This window comes from Somniosus microcephalus, chromosome 11 (assembly GCF_052327205.1).
Source record: "Somniosus microcephalus isolate GS21.2 chromosome 11, FLI_Smic_1.0, whole genome shotgun sequence".
Taxonomy (NCBI): Eukaryota; Metazoa; Chordata; class Chondrichthyes; order Squaliformes; family Somniosidae; genus Somniosus; species Somniosus microcephalus.
Window position 1 is genome coordinate 94,874,970 of NC_140997.1, and position 16,494 is coordinate 94,891,463.

Consider the following 16,494-nt stretch of genomic DNA (forward strand, 5'->3'; position numbering starts at 1 on the left):
GTCCCACAAACAGCAATGAGATAAATGACCAGATAAGACACGAGCAAAATACTGCGGATGTTGGAAATATGAAATAAAAACAGAAAATGCTGGAAGTACTCAGCAGGTCAGGCAGCATCTGTGAAGAGAACTCTGTTTCTGCCTGACCCGCTGAGTATTTCCAGCATTTTCTGTTTTAATACTAAATGGCCAGATAATCTGTTTTAGTGATAGTTATGAGAGAACTATTGGCTGAGATTTCTGGGAGAACTCCCCTGCTCTTCTTTGAATAGTGGCCATGGGATCTTTTACATCCACCTGAGAGAACAGAGGGGGCCTCGATTTAACGTCTCATCCGAAAGACGGCACCTCTGACAGTGCAGCACTCCCTCAGTATTGCGCTGAAGTGTCAACCTGGATTATGTGCTCAAGTCTCTGGAGTGGGAATTGAACCCACGACCTTCATGTGAGAGCCAGAATATCAGGTGAGGAAAGGGTCGAGGCAGCACTGATCCCATCCAAGGCAAGAGTGCTACCCACTGAGCCAAGGCTTGACACCCTTGTAACAAGAAGCATTACAGAACGCTTCATTAACTTTGCCAAATACTGAATTAAAAAAATTGTTAAAGTACTGCATTACTTTGGCTTATTACTGTGATGGTTCCCCTGTGTCCTGATCAGACATTCCATATCGGAGACGAGTGAGAACACAGCAGAAATCATTTTCATATTTCAGTTTTTTATTTGCTCGTACAGAAAATGAGTTACAGTACAATATTTTTAACTTGCTCTTGTACCCACTTTTCTCCTTGCCAGTTCCATTCACACCCCCTGGCCACATGTTCCATTCTTTAACTTATTCCTTGTTTTCCCCCCTCACCCACAAAGATCATTGAGAATTTATTTCACATAATCTCACTCTTTCGATAAATTTGTCAGGAAATGCTACTGGGCGAGGAAGCTGTCCCAGCTTCCTTTGCAACGTCGCAGTTTATTCTCACAATAGGGAATAGACTGGTTTCACATTGCTCCAAAAGCCACAGTCCATGAACAGAATGCAATATAACAGTGACTACAATTCACATAGTGCTTCATCGCCTGTAATGCACTTCAGGGCGTCCCAAGGCTGTGAAAAGCACTACATAAATGCAGTTACTCTCCCTCCCTCTTTCCTTCCTACCTTCCCTCCTTCCCTCCCTCCCTCCTTCCCTCCCTCCTTCGCCCCTCTCCCTCCTTCGCCCCTCTCCCTCCTTCGCCCCTCTCCCTCCTTCGCCCCTCTCCCTCCTTCGCCCCTCTCCCTCCTTCGCCCCTCTCCCTCCTTCGCCCCTCTCCCTCCTTCGCCCCTCTCCCTCCTTCGCCCCTCTCTCTCCTTCGCCCCTCCCTCTCCTTCGCCCCTCCCTCTCCTTCGCCCCTCCCTCTCCTTCGCCCCTCCCTCTCCTTCGCCCCTCCCTCTCCTTCGCCCCTCCCTCTCTTTCGCCCCTCTCTCTCCCATATGCTCTATGGGTGTGGAAAAGGGCGAAGCTCGCAAGCACAGGGATCAGTAAACTATTTTGCACTGCTGTGAAGGTTATTTAGGTTAATCATGTTACGTATGGACATTCCTAAAGGGAATGTTGAGTTCACTTAGGTTGATTAGGAACCTTATACAACTCCAAAACCATTTTCCAAATTGTATCATCCTTGTTTAACAGTGATTTTTTTTTTAATGTTCGTCACAATCAGTTCATTTGACCAAACGAAAAGATTCTGAGCAGCCCATTCCCATTCCAAAAGATAGCACTGGTTGACGAGAGGTTTAAGATGGGCCCATAGTATCATAGACAGAGAGAAACGGTTTGCTCTGGTGGGGGAGTCCAGAACAAGGGGGCATAGCCTTAAAGTTAGAGTTAGGCCATTCAGGGTGATGTCCGGAAGCACTTCTTCACACAAAGGGTAGTGGAAATCTGGAACTCTCTTCCCCTAAGAGGCAATGGATGCTGTGGGGGTCAATTGAAAATGTAATTAAATAGATAGATTTTTGTTAGGCAAGGTAATTTAGGGTTACAGAACCAAGGCGGGTAAATGGAGTTAAGCTACAGATCAGCCATGATCTAATTGAATGGCGGAACAGGCTTGAGGGGCTGAATGGCCTCCTCCTTGTCTCATGTTCCTAGTTCTTGTATGCAATAGGTCCATGAGCCATTTGCTGAGTACAGTAATTGATTAATGCAGCAGGAGCTGATGGACAATGTTGTCAACTTAGAGTTTCTTTAAAAAGAAACAATTCTTTTATTGTACCCGATGTATGCTAAAACTCCACCCCTGCTATGCTTACAGACCACTGATGGATCATGTGCTTTCATAGTAGATTTTTCAAGATTCGGTGAACTGTTGCAGCTAGTTTAAAAGAGCAAGTGTCGGTGACCAGTAACTAGGTGGTAGGAGTTGGTGGACCTCCTGTTGGGGGAGGATTTCCTTACAATCATGGGGGGGAGGGAACTTTAACCCCCCAAAAATGGGTGGGTTTGGTTCAGGTGGGATGTGAAATTTTAAAAATCTCAAACCCGCCCACTTATGGTTTTAACAGGGGCAGGCAACCAACCCACTCTCGGGAGGCGGGTTGGGCATTTAAATAACGACGCTACGTGCCTTATATTTTACCTCTCTTCCAGGTTTAACCCTGGCTGGCCGGGTTTCCTCGATCTTGGGAAAGAGGGCTACCCCCTCCCCAGGATCGTTTCCCCCTGCACACCCCACGCTACCACTAGCCCAACTGCAGGCTTCCTACCTGCTCCTGGCCTGCTGGGGGGAAAAAACAGATGCATCCTGTGAGGTTAAAACCCAGACTTCCGAGTTCCCCGACTGCAACTTTTCTACTCCGCCCCCACTCCCCGCCTCGGAAATTCTGCCCCAGTCAAGATCGGGGTCATAGAATCTTACAGCACAGAAGGGGGGCTATTTGGCCCATCGTGCCTGTGCTGGTTTTTTTGAAAGTGCTATCCAATTTAGTCCCACAGCTCTGCTTTTCCCCCCATAACCTTGCAAATGAGTCCACTTCAAGTTACATGTCCAATTGCCTTTTGAAAGATCCTATGGAATCTGATTGCACCACCCTTTCAGGTAGTGCGTTCCAGATCTTAACAACCCTCTGTGAAAAAAATTTCTTTGTTCATTTGTTTGTTTGGAATGAAATTGTAATGCACGTACAAAGAACATGTTTGTGCTTTTGCTGCAAACAGGAAGTGGTCCACCTATATGAAGGAACTTGTGTAGGTCCCCTACAGTCAGAAACGGGAGAATTTATAATGGGGAACAAGGAAATGGCAGAGCAATTATAAACAAATACTTTGGTTCTGTCTTCACGGAAGAGGACACAAATAACTTCCCAGAAATGCTAAGGAACCAAGGGTCTAGTGAGAAGGAGGAATTAAAGGAAACTAGTATTAGTAAAAAAAATAGTGCCGGAGAAATTAATGGGACTGAAAGCCGATAAATCCCCAGGGCCTGATAATCTGCATCCCAGCGTACTAAAAGAGGTAGCCATGGAAATAGTGGATGCACTGGTTGTCATCTTCCAAAATTCTGTAGATTATGGAACAGTTCCTGCAGATTGGAGGGTGGCAAATGCAACCCCACTATTTTAAAAAAAGAGAGAGAAAACAGGGAACTGCCTCAGTAGTAGGGAAAATGCTAGAGTCTATTATAAAGGATGTGCTAACAGGACACTTAGAAAATATCAATGGGATTAGACAAAGTCAACATGATTTTTGAAAGGGAAATAGTGTTTGACAAACCTACTGGAGTTTTTTGAGGATGTAACTGGTAGAATAGATAAGGGAGAACCAGTATTTGGATTTTCAGAAGGCCTTTGATAAAGTCCCACATAAGAGGTTAGTGTGCAAAATTAAAGCACATGGGATTGGGGGTAATATACTGGCATGGATTGAAAATTGGTTAACAGATAGGAAACAGAGAGTAGGAATAAATGGGTCTTTTTCGGGGTGGCAGGCGGTGGTTAGTGGGGTACCGCACGGATCAGTGCTTGGTCCCCAGCTATTCACTATATATATCAATGATTTGGATGAGGGAACCAAATGTAATATTTCCAAGTTTGCTGGTGACATGAAACTAGGTGGGATTGTGAGTTGTGAGGAGGATGCAAAGAGGCTTCAAGGCAATTTAGACAAGTTGAGTGAGTGGGCAAATACATGGCAGATGCAGTATAACGTGGATAAATGTGAAGTGATCCACTTCGGTAGAAAGGCAGAGTATTATTTAAATGGTGATAGATTGGGAAATGTTGATGTACAAAGGGACCTGGGTGTCCTTGTACACCAGTCACTGAAAGCAAACATGCAGGTGCAGCAAGCAGTTAGGAAGGCAAATGGTATGTTGGCCTTCATTGCAAGAGGATTTGAGTACAGGAGCAAGGATGTCTTACTACAGTTGTACAGGACCTTGGTGAGACCACACCTGGAGTACTGTGTACAGTTTTGGTCTCCTTACCCAAGAAAGGATATACTGGGGGCTGTAGAATGAGGGGTCACAGTCTCAGGATATGGGGTAGGACATTTATGACTCAGATGAGGAGAAATTTCTTCACTCAGAGAGTGGTGAACCTGTGGAATTCTCTACCACAGAAGGCTATGGAGGTCAAGTCACTGAATATATTTAAGAAGGAGATAGATTTCTAGACACAAAAGGCGTCAAGCGGTCTGGGGAGAGAGCAGGAATATGGTATTGAGATAGAGGATCAGCCATGATTGACGTAAGAAAACTACTAGGCACTTGGTCTGAGTATTAAACAAGGCTTTAATTAACTGTTTTTCAACATGGAGATTGAGTTGTGCCCTTCACTAGTTCCTGTTAAAGAATGTCCTGAGCAAGCTGGGCCCATGCCTGAGTATTTATACTCTCCCTGGACAGCGCCACCAGCAGGCCGCCCAGTATCACTTCATAAGTCATTTCCACATGAATGACAAGATTCATGTCAATGATCATATTGAATGGCGGAGCAGGCTCGAAGGGCCGAATGGCCTACTCCTATGTTTCTAATTTGCATCTGCTTTCTCAGGTGGACATAAAAGATCCAAGGGCAAGGGAGTTCTTCACCCCCCCCCCCCCTGTCCTGGCAAATATTTAAACAGATTATCTGGTCATTATCACAGTGCTGTTTTTGGGAGCTTGCTGTGCGCAAATTGGCTGCCGCGTTTCCCTACATTACACAGTGACTCCACTTCAAAAAGTACTTCATTGGCTGTAAAGCGCTTTGGGACGTCCTGAGGTTGCAAAAGGCGCTATAGAAATGCAAGTCTTTCTTATCTGAGGTAGGACGTTCTTGCCATGGAAGGAGTGCAGCGGAGATTCACCAGGCTGACACCTGGGATGGCAGGAATGACGTATGAGGAGAGATTGTGTTGATTGGGCTTATACTCACTGGAGTTTAGAAGATTGAGAGGGGATCTCATCGAAACCTATAAAATTCTGTCAGGTCTGGACAGACTAGATGCAGGAAGGATGTTTCCGATGGCCGGGAGTCCAGAACCAGGGGTCATAGTCTAAGGATAAGGGGTAAGCCATTTAGGACTGAAATGAGGAGGAATTTCTTCACCCAGAGAGTGGTGAACCTGTGGAATTCTCTGCCACAGAGGGCGGTGGAGGCCAGTTCATTAAATATATTCAAGAAGGAGTTTGATATATTTCTTAAGGCTAAAGGGATCAAGGGATATGGGGAGAAGGCAGGGACAGGGTACTGAATTTGGATGACCAGCCATGATCTCATTGAATGGCGGAGCAGGTTCGAAGGGCCGAATGGCCTACTCCTGCTCCTATCTTCTATGTTTCTATGTTTCTTTTTGTGGATTTGCATTTTGAAATGGTGATATTTTCGCTTTTCATGAGGTGGCAAGATGTGTAGCAGAGCCGCAGAGTAAAAGGTCTCGGCCCTGTGACTCTGCCCTTTTACAGCTGCAATCTGGAGTTTCTCCTGAGGCCCCGGGTAGTCCAACACACTGCAGTCTGTGTTTGCTCTTAAAAGAAATGCAACATAGTTTCTTCATTTAGCAAGAACAGGAGGAGGGGGGTGGTTTCAATTAGAAACAGCTGCCATCAAGGAACTGGGTCTTCTGCATGCGAAGGGCAGCAAACTATTTCACATAGAATTGCTAGTTGTTGCAGTTTTTGTTGGCGTTTTCAGTTGGAATCATTTCAACACGCACTGTGCAATGGTTTCCTGTGATCATGGGAAAAGTTAAGCATTCCTCATTTATTTCCTGCTTTGGCACTTTTCTTATTCTGCATCAGCCTTCTGCTTTACTTCAGGCACACTGAACAGAATGTTAAACATTGCGCTGGTGTTGTTGTGGCACCCAAACACACACTGGGTCAGATGTACCGCCTTGCGCAAGTACATTGGTCCATTAAATATCAACAGTGGGGTGCCATGGGTTTTGTTTGAGAACTTTCCAAGAATAATAAGCTATCAAAATATTTTTTTTCATGCATCTGGCTTAATTCACGCTGGTATTTGGTTTGTGTGAGATGGGGAGAATTTATGGTGTGTGTTAGTTTGCTAATTTTTTTATATCACTGCTCCAGGTTATTTTTGAAACCAAGCTTTTTTACAAGCATTGCCTCCCCCCCCCCCCCCCCCCTTCTACATAAGAACATAAGAAGTAGGAGTAGGCCATACGGCTCCTCGAGCCTGCTCCGTCATTCAATAAGATCATGGCGGATCATCGACCTCAACTCCACTTTTCCACCCTATCCCCATATCCCTTGATTCCCCATGAGTCCAAAAATCTATATCACAGCTTTTGAATATACTCAACGATTCAATATCCACAGCCCTCTGGGGTAGAGAATTCTAAAGATTCACAGCCCTCTTGAGTGAAGAAATTTCTCCTCATCTCAGTCTTAAATGATGACCGCCACCTTATCCTGAGACTATGACCCCTAGTTCTAGACTCCCCAGCCAGGGGAAACAACCTCTCAGCATCTACCCTGTCAATCCCCTTCAGAATCTTATATATTTCAGTAAGATCACCTCTCATTCTTCTAAACTCCAGAGAGTATAGATCCAATCTACTCAATCTCTCCTTTCCCTACACACCGACTTTCTCCTTTTTGGAATCCTTTCAAAAAATATGTTCCAAATTTTCTATAAGTCTTGTTATATTCATAAGAACATAAGAAATAGGAGCAGGAGTAGGCCATTCGGCCCCTTGAGCCTGCTCCGCCATTCAATAAGATCATGGTTGATCCTCTACCTCGAGACCGGGTTAATTAATAACCTTGTAGTAAAGGAGCCCCTGGGGAGCAGTGATCATATGATAGAATTTTACGTTGAGTTTGAGAGTAATTTAGTTAATTCCGAAACTAGTGTCCTAAGCCTGAACAAAACAAACTATGTAGGCATGAGAGGCAAGTTGGTTAAGGGTAAGTTGGGAAACTAGATTAAAAGATATGACCGTAGAAAAGCAATGGCAAACATTTAAAGAAATATTCATAATTCACAACTAATATACATTCCCTTAAGGAATAAAAACACCACGGGAAAAATGGTCAAACCGTGGCTCACAAGAGAAATTAAAGATAGCATTAGATTAAAGGAAGAGTATTATAATGTTGCCAAAAAGACTAGTAAGCCTGAGGATTGGGAGGATGTTAGAATTTAGCAAAGGAATACCAAGAAATTGATAAGGAAAGGGAAAATAGAATATGACTAGTGAGAGACATAGAAACAGACCGTAAAAGCTTCTATAGGTATGTAAAAAGGAAAAGATTAGCGAAAGTAAATGTGGGTCCCTTACAGGCTGAGACAGGAAATATTATAATGGGGAATAAGGAAATGGCAGAGAAATTAAACAAATACTTTGTGTCTGTCTTCACGGAAGAAGACGCAAAAAACTTATTGGAAATAGTGGAAAACCAAGGGTCTAGCGAGAATGAGGAACTGAAAGAAATTAGTATTAGTAAAAAAAAGTACTGGAGAAATTAATGGGACTGAAAGCCGATAAATTCCCATGACCTGAGGCCTACATCCTAGGGTTTTAAAAGCGGTATCTATAGACATAGTGGATACATTGGTTGTCATCTTCCAAAATTCCATAGATTCTAGAACGGATCCCGTGGATTGGAAGGTAGCAAATGTAACCCCACTATTTAAGAAAGGAGGGAGAGAGAAAACTGGGAACTACAGACCAGTTAGCCTGACATCAGTAGTAGGAAAAATGCTAGAATCTATTATTAAGGACGTGGTAACAGGGCACTTAGAAAATAATAATAGGATTGGGCAGAGTCAACACGGATTTCTGAAAGGGAAATCATGTTTGAGTAATCTGTTAGTTTTTTGAGGTTGTAACTAGCAGAATAGATAAGGGGGAACCAGTGGATGTGGTGTATTTGGATTTTCAGAAGGCTTTCGATAAGGTGCCACACAAGGTTATTAAACAAAATTAGGGCTCATGGGATTGGGGGGGGGAATATACTCGCATAGATTGAGGATTGGTTAACAGACAGAAAACAGAGAGTAGGAATAAACAGGTCATTTTCGGGTTGGCAGGCTGTAACTAGTGGGGTACCACAAGGATCAGTGGTTGGGCCTTAGCTATTCACAATCTATATCAATGATTTGGATGAGGAGACCAAATGCAATATATCCAAGTTTGCTGATGATACAAAACTAGGTGGGAATGTAAGTTGTGAGGAGGATGCAAGGAGGCTTCAAGGGGACATAGACAGGCTAAGTGAGTGAGCAAGAACTTGGCAAATTGAATATAATATGACGAAATGTGAAGTTATCCACTTTGGTAGGAAAAATAGAAAAGCTGAGTATTGTTAAATGGTGAGAGATTAGGAAATGTTGGTGTTCAGAGGGACCTGGGTGTCCTTGTACACGAATCACTGAAAGTTAACATGCAGTTAGGAAAGCAAATGGTATGTTGGCCTTTATTATAAAAGGATTTGAGTACAAGAGTAAAGACGTCTTACTGCAATTATATAGGGCCCTGGTGAGACCACACCTGGAGTAGTGTGTACAGTTTTGGCATCCTTACCTAAGGAAGGATATATTTGCCATAGAGGGAGTGCAACAAAGGTTCACCAGACTGATTCTTGGGATGGAGGGAGTGTCCTATGAGGAGAGATTGAGTAGACTAGGCCTATATTCTCTAGAGTTTGGAAGAATGGGAGGTGATCTCATTGAAACATACAAAATTCTTACAGGGCTTGACAGGGTAGATGCAGGGAGAATGTTTCCCCTGGCTGGGGAGTCTAAAACCAGGGGTCACAGTCTCAGAATAAGGGGTTGGCCATTTAGGACTGAGATGAGGAGAAATTTCTTCACTCAGAGGGTGGTGAATCTTTGGAATTCTTTACCCCAGAGGGCTGTGGAGGCTCAGTCGTTGAGTATATTCAAGACAGAGATCGATAGATTTTTGGATATTAAGGGAATCCAGGGATATGGGGATAGTGCAGGAAAGTGGAGATGAGGTAGAAGATCAGCCATGATCTTATTGAATGGCGGAGCAGGCTCGAGGGGCCGAATGGCCTACTCCTGCTCCTATTTCTTATGTTCATATAACTCCATCTTCCTGCATTATCCCTACATAGCTTGATTCCCTTAATATCCAAAAATCGGTGTGGTGCAGCACTAATCTGGATATCCTTCACCGGTTTGAAACAGATTCTGGCACAACTGTCTAATAAACCCAACGGTGTGTTTTTTTTAATTTAGTTATCTTGCGTTGTTCATGTCCAGTGATTGACCAGATGCCAATTAGACAGAAATGGAGCCTCAAGTCTAAATATTTGTTGTGTTTATAACCTTTGAATCAATGTAGAATTACATCTTTACTAGTTGTAGTTTACAGGTGCATTTTGAATGAATTCACCAGGAAAAATTAAAATGCAGTACTGTAGATCATGGTAAGTACAATACAACAACTTGCATGTTCAGTTGCTTTACAATAAGTTGGGAATGGAATATAGTTGATGCTGAGTAAGGCGAGAGGAATGTAGAGGCTAAGATAGGGGAGAAGGCATGGTGGAAGAAAGCAGGGAAGGAGATGCTAAGGCAGAGGATCTGAGGGCAAGAGCTGAGTGATTGAGAGTCAAGGCAGAGGTTGGGTGATGGTGGAGCACAGGGTGCATGCAACGACATTTCGCAGAAGGAGATCACTGAGATAGGGCGATGTGCAGTTGTGTTCCATTTATAGATCTGTAATCTCTTGTTTCCGCCACAGTCACCACGTTAACCTGAAGGTGTTGCCCTTTGCTGAGGCACTGTTCTTATGGGCGCTGTCTGCTCTCGAGTAACCTTACCATGTTTCATGTTTGAGCACATTCACTTGGGGGGGGCTATTCACGGGGCGGGGGGTCTATTCACTGGGGGGGCTTTTCACTGAGGGGGCGGGGGGGCTGTTCACTGGGGGGAGGCTTTTCACTGAGGGGGCAGGGGGGCTGTTCACTGGGGGGGCTTTTCACTGAGGGGGCGGGGGGGCTGTTCACTGGGGGGGGCTTTTCACTGAGGGGGCGGGGGGCTATTCACTGGGGGGGCTTTTCACTGAGGGGGCGGGGGGGCTGTTCACTGGGGGGGGCTTTTCACTGAGGGGGCGGGGGGGCTATTCACTGGGGGGGCTTTTCACTGAGGGGGCGGGGGGGCTGTTCACTGGGGGGGGCTTTTCACTGAGGGGGCGGGGGGGCTGTTCACTGGGGGGGCTTTTCACTGAGGGGGCGGGGGGGCTGTTCACTGGGGGGGGCTTTTCACTGAGGGGGCGGGGGGGGCTGTTCACTGGGGGGGGCTTTTCACTGAGGGGGCGGGGGGGCTGTTCACTGGGGGGGCTTTTCACTGAGGGGGCGGGGGGGCTGTTCACTGGGGGGGGCTTTTCACTGAGGGGGCGGGGGGTCTATTCACTGGGGGGAGGCTTTTCACTGAGGGGGCGGGGGGGCTGTTCACTGGGGGGGGGCTTTTCACTGAGGGGGCGGGGGGTCTATTCACTGGGGGGGGGCTTTTCACTGAGGGGGCGGGGGGGCTATTCACTGGGGGGGGGCTTTTCACTGAGGGGGCGGGGGGTCTATTCACTGGGGGGAGGCTTTTCACTGAGGGGGCGGGGGGGCTATTCACTGGGGGGGGGCTTTTCACTGAGGGGGCGGGGGGGCTGTTCACTGGGGGGGGCTTTTCACTGAGGGGGCGGGGGGTCTATTCACTGGGGGGAGGCTTTTCACTGAGGGGGCGGGGGGGCTATTCACTGGGGGGGCTTTTCACTGAGGGGGCGGGGGGGCTATTCACTGGGGGGGGGCTTTTCACTGAGGGGGCGGGGGGGCTGTTCACTGGGGGAGGCTTTTCACTGAGGGGGGGGGGGGGGCTATTCACTGGGGGGGGGCTTTTCACTGAGGGGGCGGGGGGGCTATTCACTGGGGGAGGCTTTTCACTGAGGGGGCGGGGGGGCTTGTTCACTGGGGGAGGCTTTTCACTGAGGGGGGGGGCTTTTCACTGAGGGGGCGGGGGGGCTGTTCACTGGGGGGGCTTTTCACTGAGGGGGCGGGGGGGCTGTTCACTGGGGGGGCTTTTCACTGAGGGGGCGGGGGGGCTGTTCACTGGGGGGGCTTTTCACTGAGGGGGCGGGGGGGCTGTTCACTGGGGGGGCTTTTCACTGAGGGGGCGGGGGGTCTATTCACTGGGGGGGCTTTTCACTGAGGGGGCGGGGGGGCTGTTCACTGGGGGGGCTTTTCACTGAGGGGGCGGGGGGTCTATTCACTGGGGGGGCTTTTCACTGAGGGGGCGGGGGGGCTGTTCACTGGGGGGGCTTTTCACTGAGGGGGCGGGGGGTCTATTCACTGGGGGGGCTTTTCACTGAGGGGGCGGGGGGGCTGTTCACTGGGGGGGCTTTTCACTGAGGGGGCGGGGGGGCTATTCACTGGGGGGGCTTTTCACTGAGGGGGCAGGGGGGCTGTTCACTGGGGGGGCTTTTCACTGAGGGGGCGGGGGGGCTGTTCACTGGGGGGAGGCTTTTCACAGGGGGCGGGGGGTCTATTCACTGGGGGGGCTTTTCACTGAGGGGGCAGGGGGGCTGTTCACTGGGGGGAGGCTTTTCACTGAGGGGGCGGGGGGGCTATTCACTGGGGGGGCTTTTCACTGAGGGGGCGGGGGGGTCTATTCACTGGGGAGGCTTTTCACTGAGGGGGCAGGGGGGCTATTCACTGAGGGGGCGGGGGGTCTATTCACTGGGGGGGCTTTTCACTGAGGGGGCGGGGGGGCTGTTCACTGGGGGGAGGCTTTTCACTGAGGGGGCAGGGGGGCTGTTCACTGGGGGGGCTTTTCACTGAGGGGGCAGGGGGGCTATTCACTGGGGGGGCTTTTCACTGAGGGGGCGGGGGGTCTATTCACTGGGGGGGGCTTTTCACTGAGGGGGCAGGGGGGCTATTCACTGGGGGGGCTTTTCACTGAGGGGGCAGGGGGGCTATTCACTGGGGGGGCTTTTCACTGAGGGGGCGGGGGGTCTATTCACTGGGGGGGCTTTTCACTGAGGGGGCGGGGGGGCTGTTCACTGGGGGGGGCTTTTCACTGAGGGGGCGGGGGGGCTGTTCACTGGGGGGGCTTTTCACTGAGGGGGCAGGGGGGCTGTTCACTTGGGGGGGGGCTTTTCACTGAGGGGGCAGGGAGGCTATTCACTGGGGGGGGCTTTTCACTGAGGGGGCAGGGGGAAGGAGGGGCGTGGAGGGAAGAGGTGATCACATCCAGTAACATCTTTGCTGAACTTTTCACGTGTACACGGTGTTCCAGGGTGCAAAGGCCGACTGTACCTGGCAACTTCGGCACAGAATCTCCGGCCTTCCTTACAGAGCTGGCAGCATCAGCGAGATGTTAAGAACGAGATGTATATGGAAGAAACCATGAGAGACTTTGCATTTCTACAGCGCCCTTCACAACCTCGGGAGTCACACAGCGCTTTACAGCCAATGAAGTGTAGTCACTGTTGTAATGTGGGAAACGCGGCAGGCAATGTGCAAGATCCCACACACAGCAATGTGATAATGACCACATGTTGGTTGAGGGATAAATATTGGCCCAAGACACTGGGAGAACTCCCCTGCTCTTCTAATAGTGGCCGTGGGATCTGTTGCGTCCACCAGAGAGGGCAGACGGCCTCTGTTTGAGATGTGTTTTTTTTTTAAAGTCCATAAAATCCTCATTGGTCAGGGCAATCTTACTGGATTGATGTGTAACTAAGTGTCTTGATGTAGTTGGGAATATTTTATATATTTTTTTAGATCAGTGAAGGAGGTATTTACACTGTGGGTGCGAGGGAGGGAGGGCGAGTGGGAGCGAGGGAGGGAGGGCGAGTGGGAGCGAGGGAGGGAGGGCGAGTGGGAGGGAGGGAGGGCGAGTGGGTGCGAGGGAGGGAGGGCGAGTGGGTGCGAGGGAGGGAGGGCGAGTGGGTGGGAGTGAGGGTGGGTGGGAGGGAGGGAGGGCGAGGGTGGGTGGGAGGGAGGGAGGGCGAGTGTGGGTGCGAGGGAGGGAGGGCGAGAGTGGGTGCAAGGGAGGGAGGGCGAGGGCGGGTGGGAGGGAGGGCGGGTGCGAGGGAAGGCGAGGGCAGGTGCGAGGGAGGGAGGGCGGGTGCGAGGGAGGGAGGTCGAGCGCGGGTGCGAGGGAGGGAGGGCGGGTGCGAGCGAGGGCGAGGGTGCGAGCGAGGGAGGGAGGGCGAGGGCGGGTGGGAGGGCGGGTGCGAGGGTGGGAGGGCGGGTGCGAGGGTGGGAGGGTGAGGGTGGGAGGGCGAGGGAGGGTGCGAGGGTGGGAGGGAGGGCGAGGGTGGGGGTGAGGGGAGTCGCGGGGGGGCGAGGGAGGGGGGGTTGAGGGGGTGAGGGAGGGGGGGTTGAGGGGGCGAGGGAGGGGGGGTTGAGGGGGCGAGGGAGGGGGGGTTGAGGGGGGCGAGAGAGAGTGGGTGCGAGGGAGGGAGAGAGAGTGGGTGTGAGGGAGGGAGTGCGAGTCTGCGTGTGAGACATGTAAAAAAGCCCATAGTAGATTCAGCAGAGAAGCACACCAAATGGAATTTTCTGAAATGATTGGAGGTCAGGCTGTGGAATGAGGGGGGAGTGTGGCCTCGGGCCAAGGCGAACATTCGCATATTTCCTGTTTACTTGCAGCATCCTTCCACTCTATCGGCTGAGCCAAGTTCTCAAAGTACTCGTGACCCACGAATACCATAGAGAAATGGAGCCTCTAACTTGACGATCATTCAGCTTTTTGGACTTTGGTTCACTGTGGCTGCCTTGGTGGGGTTTTGAATGAGCTTCTTCAGAACTGAGCTGATACAATGTACGTTTCTCTATTTATAATACCTATATATGTCGTGGATTTACAAATTGAACACTTTTCTGTTTCCATTTTTTAAATGGCTGTATGTACAAGTACATTTCATGTGTTTATACCAATTCTTAAATGCCTTGAACTAAACACACCCCTCTTTTAATTTGGGGTACAATGATGCAGATTTGGATGTGGAGTAATGCATGAAGGAGGTGGGGGTGAGCTTGGTTTTGAAGGTTTAATCAATGAATCTTGTGTTTTCTCTTTCCTTCAATCTGAATTTGACACTGTCCTATCTCTCTGTCCCTATCTCTTTAACCTCCTCCAGCCCTACAACCCTCCAAGATCTCTGCGCCCCTCCAACTCTGGCCTCTTGCGCATTCCTGATGTTCATCGCTCCACCATTGGTGGCCGTGCCTTCAGCTACCAGGGCCCCAAGTGCTGGAATTCCCTGGAATGCAGTATAATATGGGGAAATGTGGAGTTATTCAGTCTGGTAGGAAGAATAGAAAAACAGAATGTTTTTTAAATGGTGATAAACTATTAATTGTTGGGGTTCAGAGAGATTTAGGTGTCCTCGTACAGGAAACACAGTTAGCATGCAGGTACAGCAAGCAATTAGGAAGGCAAATGACATGTTGGCCTTTATTGCAAGGGGGTTGGAGTATAAGGGTAAGGAAGTCTTGCTACAATTGTGCAGGGCTTTGGTGAGGCCACACCTGGAATACTGTGCACAGTTTTGGTCTCCTTATCTAAGGAAGGATGTACTTGCCTTGGAGGCGGTGCAATGAAGGTTCACTGGATTGATTCCTGTGATGAGAGGGTTGTCCTATGAGGAGAGATTGAGTAGATTGGGCCCTACACTCTCTGGAGTTTAGAAGAATGAGAGGTGATCTCATTGAAACATACAAGATTCTGAAGGGGATTGACAGGGTAGATGCTGAGAGGTTGTTTCCCCTGGCTGCAGAGTCCAGAACTAGGGGGCATAGTCTCAGGATAAGGGGTCAGCCATTTAGGACTGAGATGAGGAGAAATTTCTTCACTTGAAGGGTTGTGAATCTTTGGAATTCTCTACCCCAAAGGGCTGTGGATGCTGAATCAGTGAGCATATTCAATGCTGAGATAGATAGATTTGTGGACTCACGGGGAATCAAGGGATATGGAGATCAGGTGGAAAAGTGGAGTTGAGGTTGAAGATCAGCCATGGTCTCTTTGAATGGTGAAGCAGGCTCGAGGGACGTATGGCCTACTCCTGCTCCTAATTATGTTATTCCCTTTCTGCCTCTCTCTCTCCTCCTTTAAGATGCTCATTAAAACCTACCTCTTTGACCAAGCCTTTGGTCACCTGTCCTGATATCTCCTGATGTGGCTCAGTGTCAAATTTTGTTTGATAACGCTCCTGTGGAGCTCCATGGGACGTTTGACTATGTTAAAGGCGCTATATAAATACAAGTTGTTGTTGCAGTAATTTTGCTATAGCATCAGCTTTTGTTTGGTTCTCCCCTCCCTCAAAGGTGCTGTTTCCCGCTGTGCTAACGTTCCAGTTCCGCAGATGCCAGTGGCCTTCAGTGACTTAGCCCTGTGGCCATACTTCACGTGTGAGCTCCGCCAGAGCGACAGTGGGCTATTTGAATGTGGCAGGGCAGGGGATCAATGGTGCCCTCAATCCTTTCCTCCCCTGATAGACTCACTCTCGCATGAAGGTTGTGGGTTCAAGTCCCACTCTAGAGACTTGAGCACAAAAATCTAGGCTGACACTCCCAGTGCAGTAGTGAGGGAGTGCTGCACTGTCAGAGTTGCCATCTTTCGGATGAGACGTTAAACCGAGGTCCCATCTGCCCTCTTAGCGCCGTGGGATCTTATGTCCACCTATTCGCAGAAGAGCAGGGGAGTTCTCCCTGGTGTCCTGGCCAATATTTATCCCTCAACCAACATCACTAAAAACGCAGATTATCTGGCCATTATCTCATTGCTGTTTGTGGGAGCTTGCTGTGTGCAAATTGGCTGCCGTGTTTCCTATATTACAACAGTGACTACACTTCAAAAGTACTTAATTGGTTGTAAAGTGTTTTGGGACATCCCAAGGTTGTGAAAGGTGCTATAGAAATGCAAGTATTTCCTTCTTGTAGTGCCCCCAGTGCCATTCAGGACAAATAGCCTGACAGGGATTGAATCAGAAACCTTTTTGTCTTTAATTCTTGGACCACTATGTCTTGATGAATATCCCT

General features: G+C 48.9%; 1 protein-coding gene across 5 annotated transcripts in view; it reads left to right on the forward strand.

Moving 5' to 3' along the window:
- cyth3a (cytohesin 3a) overlaps positions 1–16,494 on the forward strand; it is a 98,878-nt gene that overhangs the window by 17,885 nt on the left and 64,499 nt on the right. The window contains exon 1 of one of the 5 annotated variants that reach the window (XM_086001100.1): positions 9,798–9,885. The exons of 2 other annotated variants lie outside the window; for them this stretch is intronic. Coding sequence is in view for 2 of the 3 variants with exons in the window: in XM_086001103.1 (XP_085857229.1) it covers positions 14,245–14,275 (31 nt within the window). In the remaining variant the exon portion in view is untranslated. Of the gene's footprint in view, positions 1–9,797; positions 9,886–14,174; positions 14,276–16,494 lie in introns of those variants that run through there. 2 more of the 5 variants (XM_086001103.1, XM_086001097.1) reach the window with 2 other exon arrangements.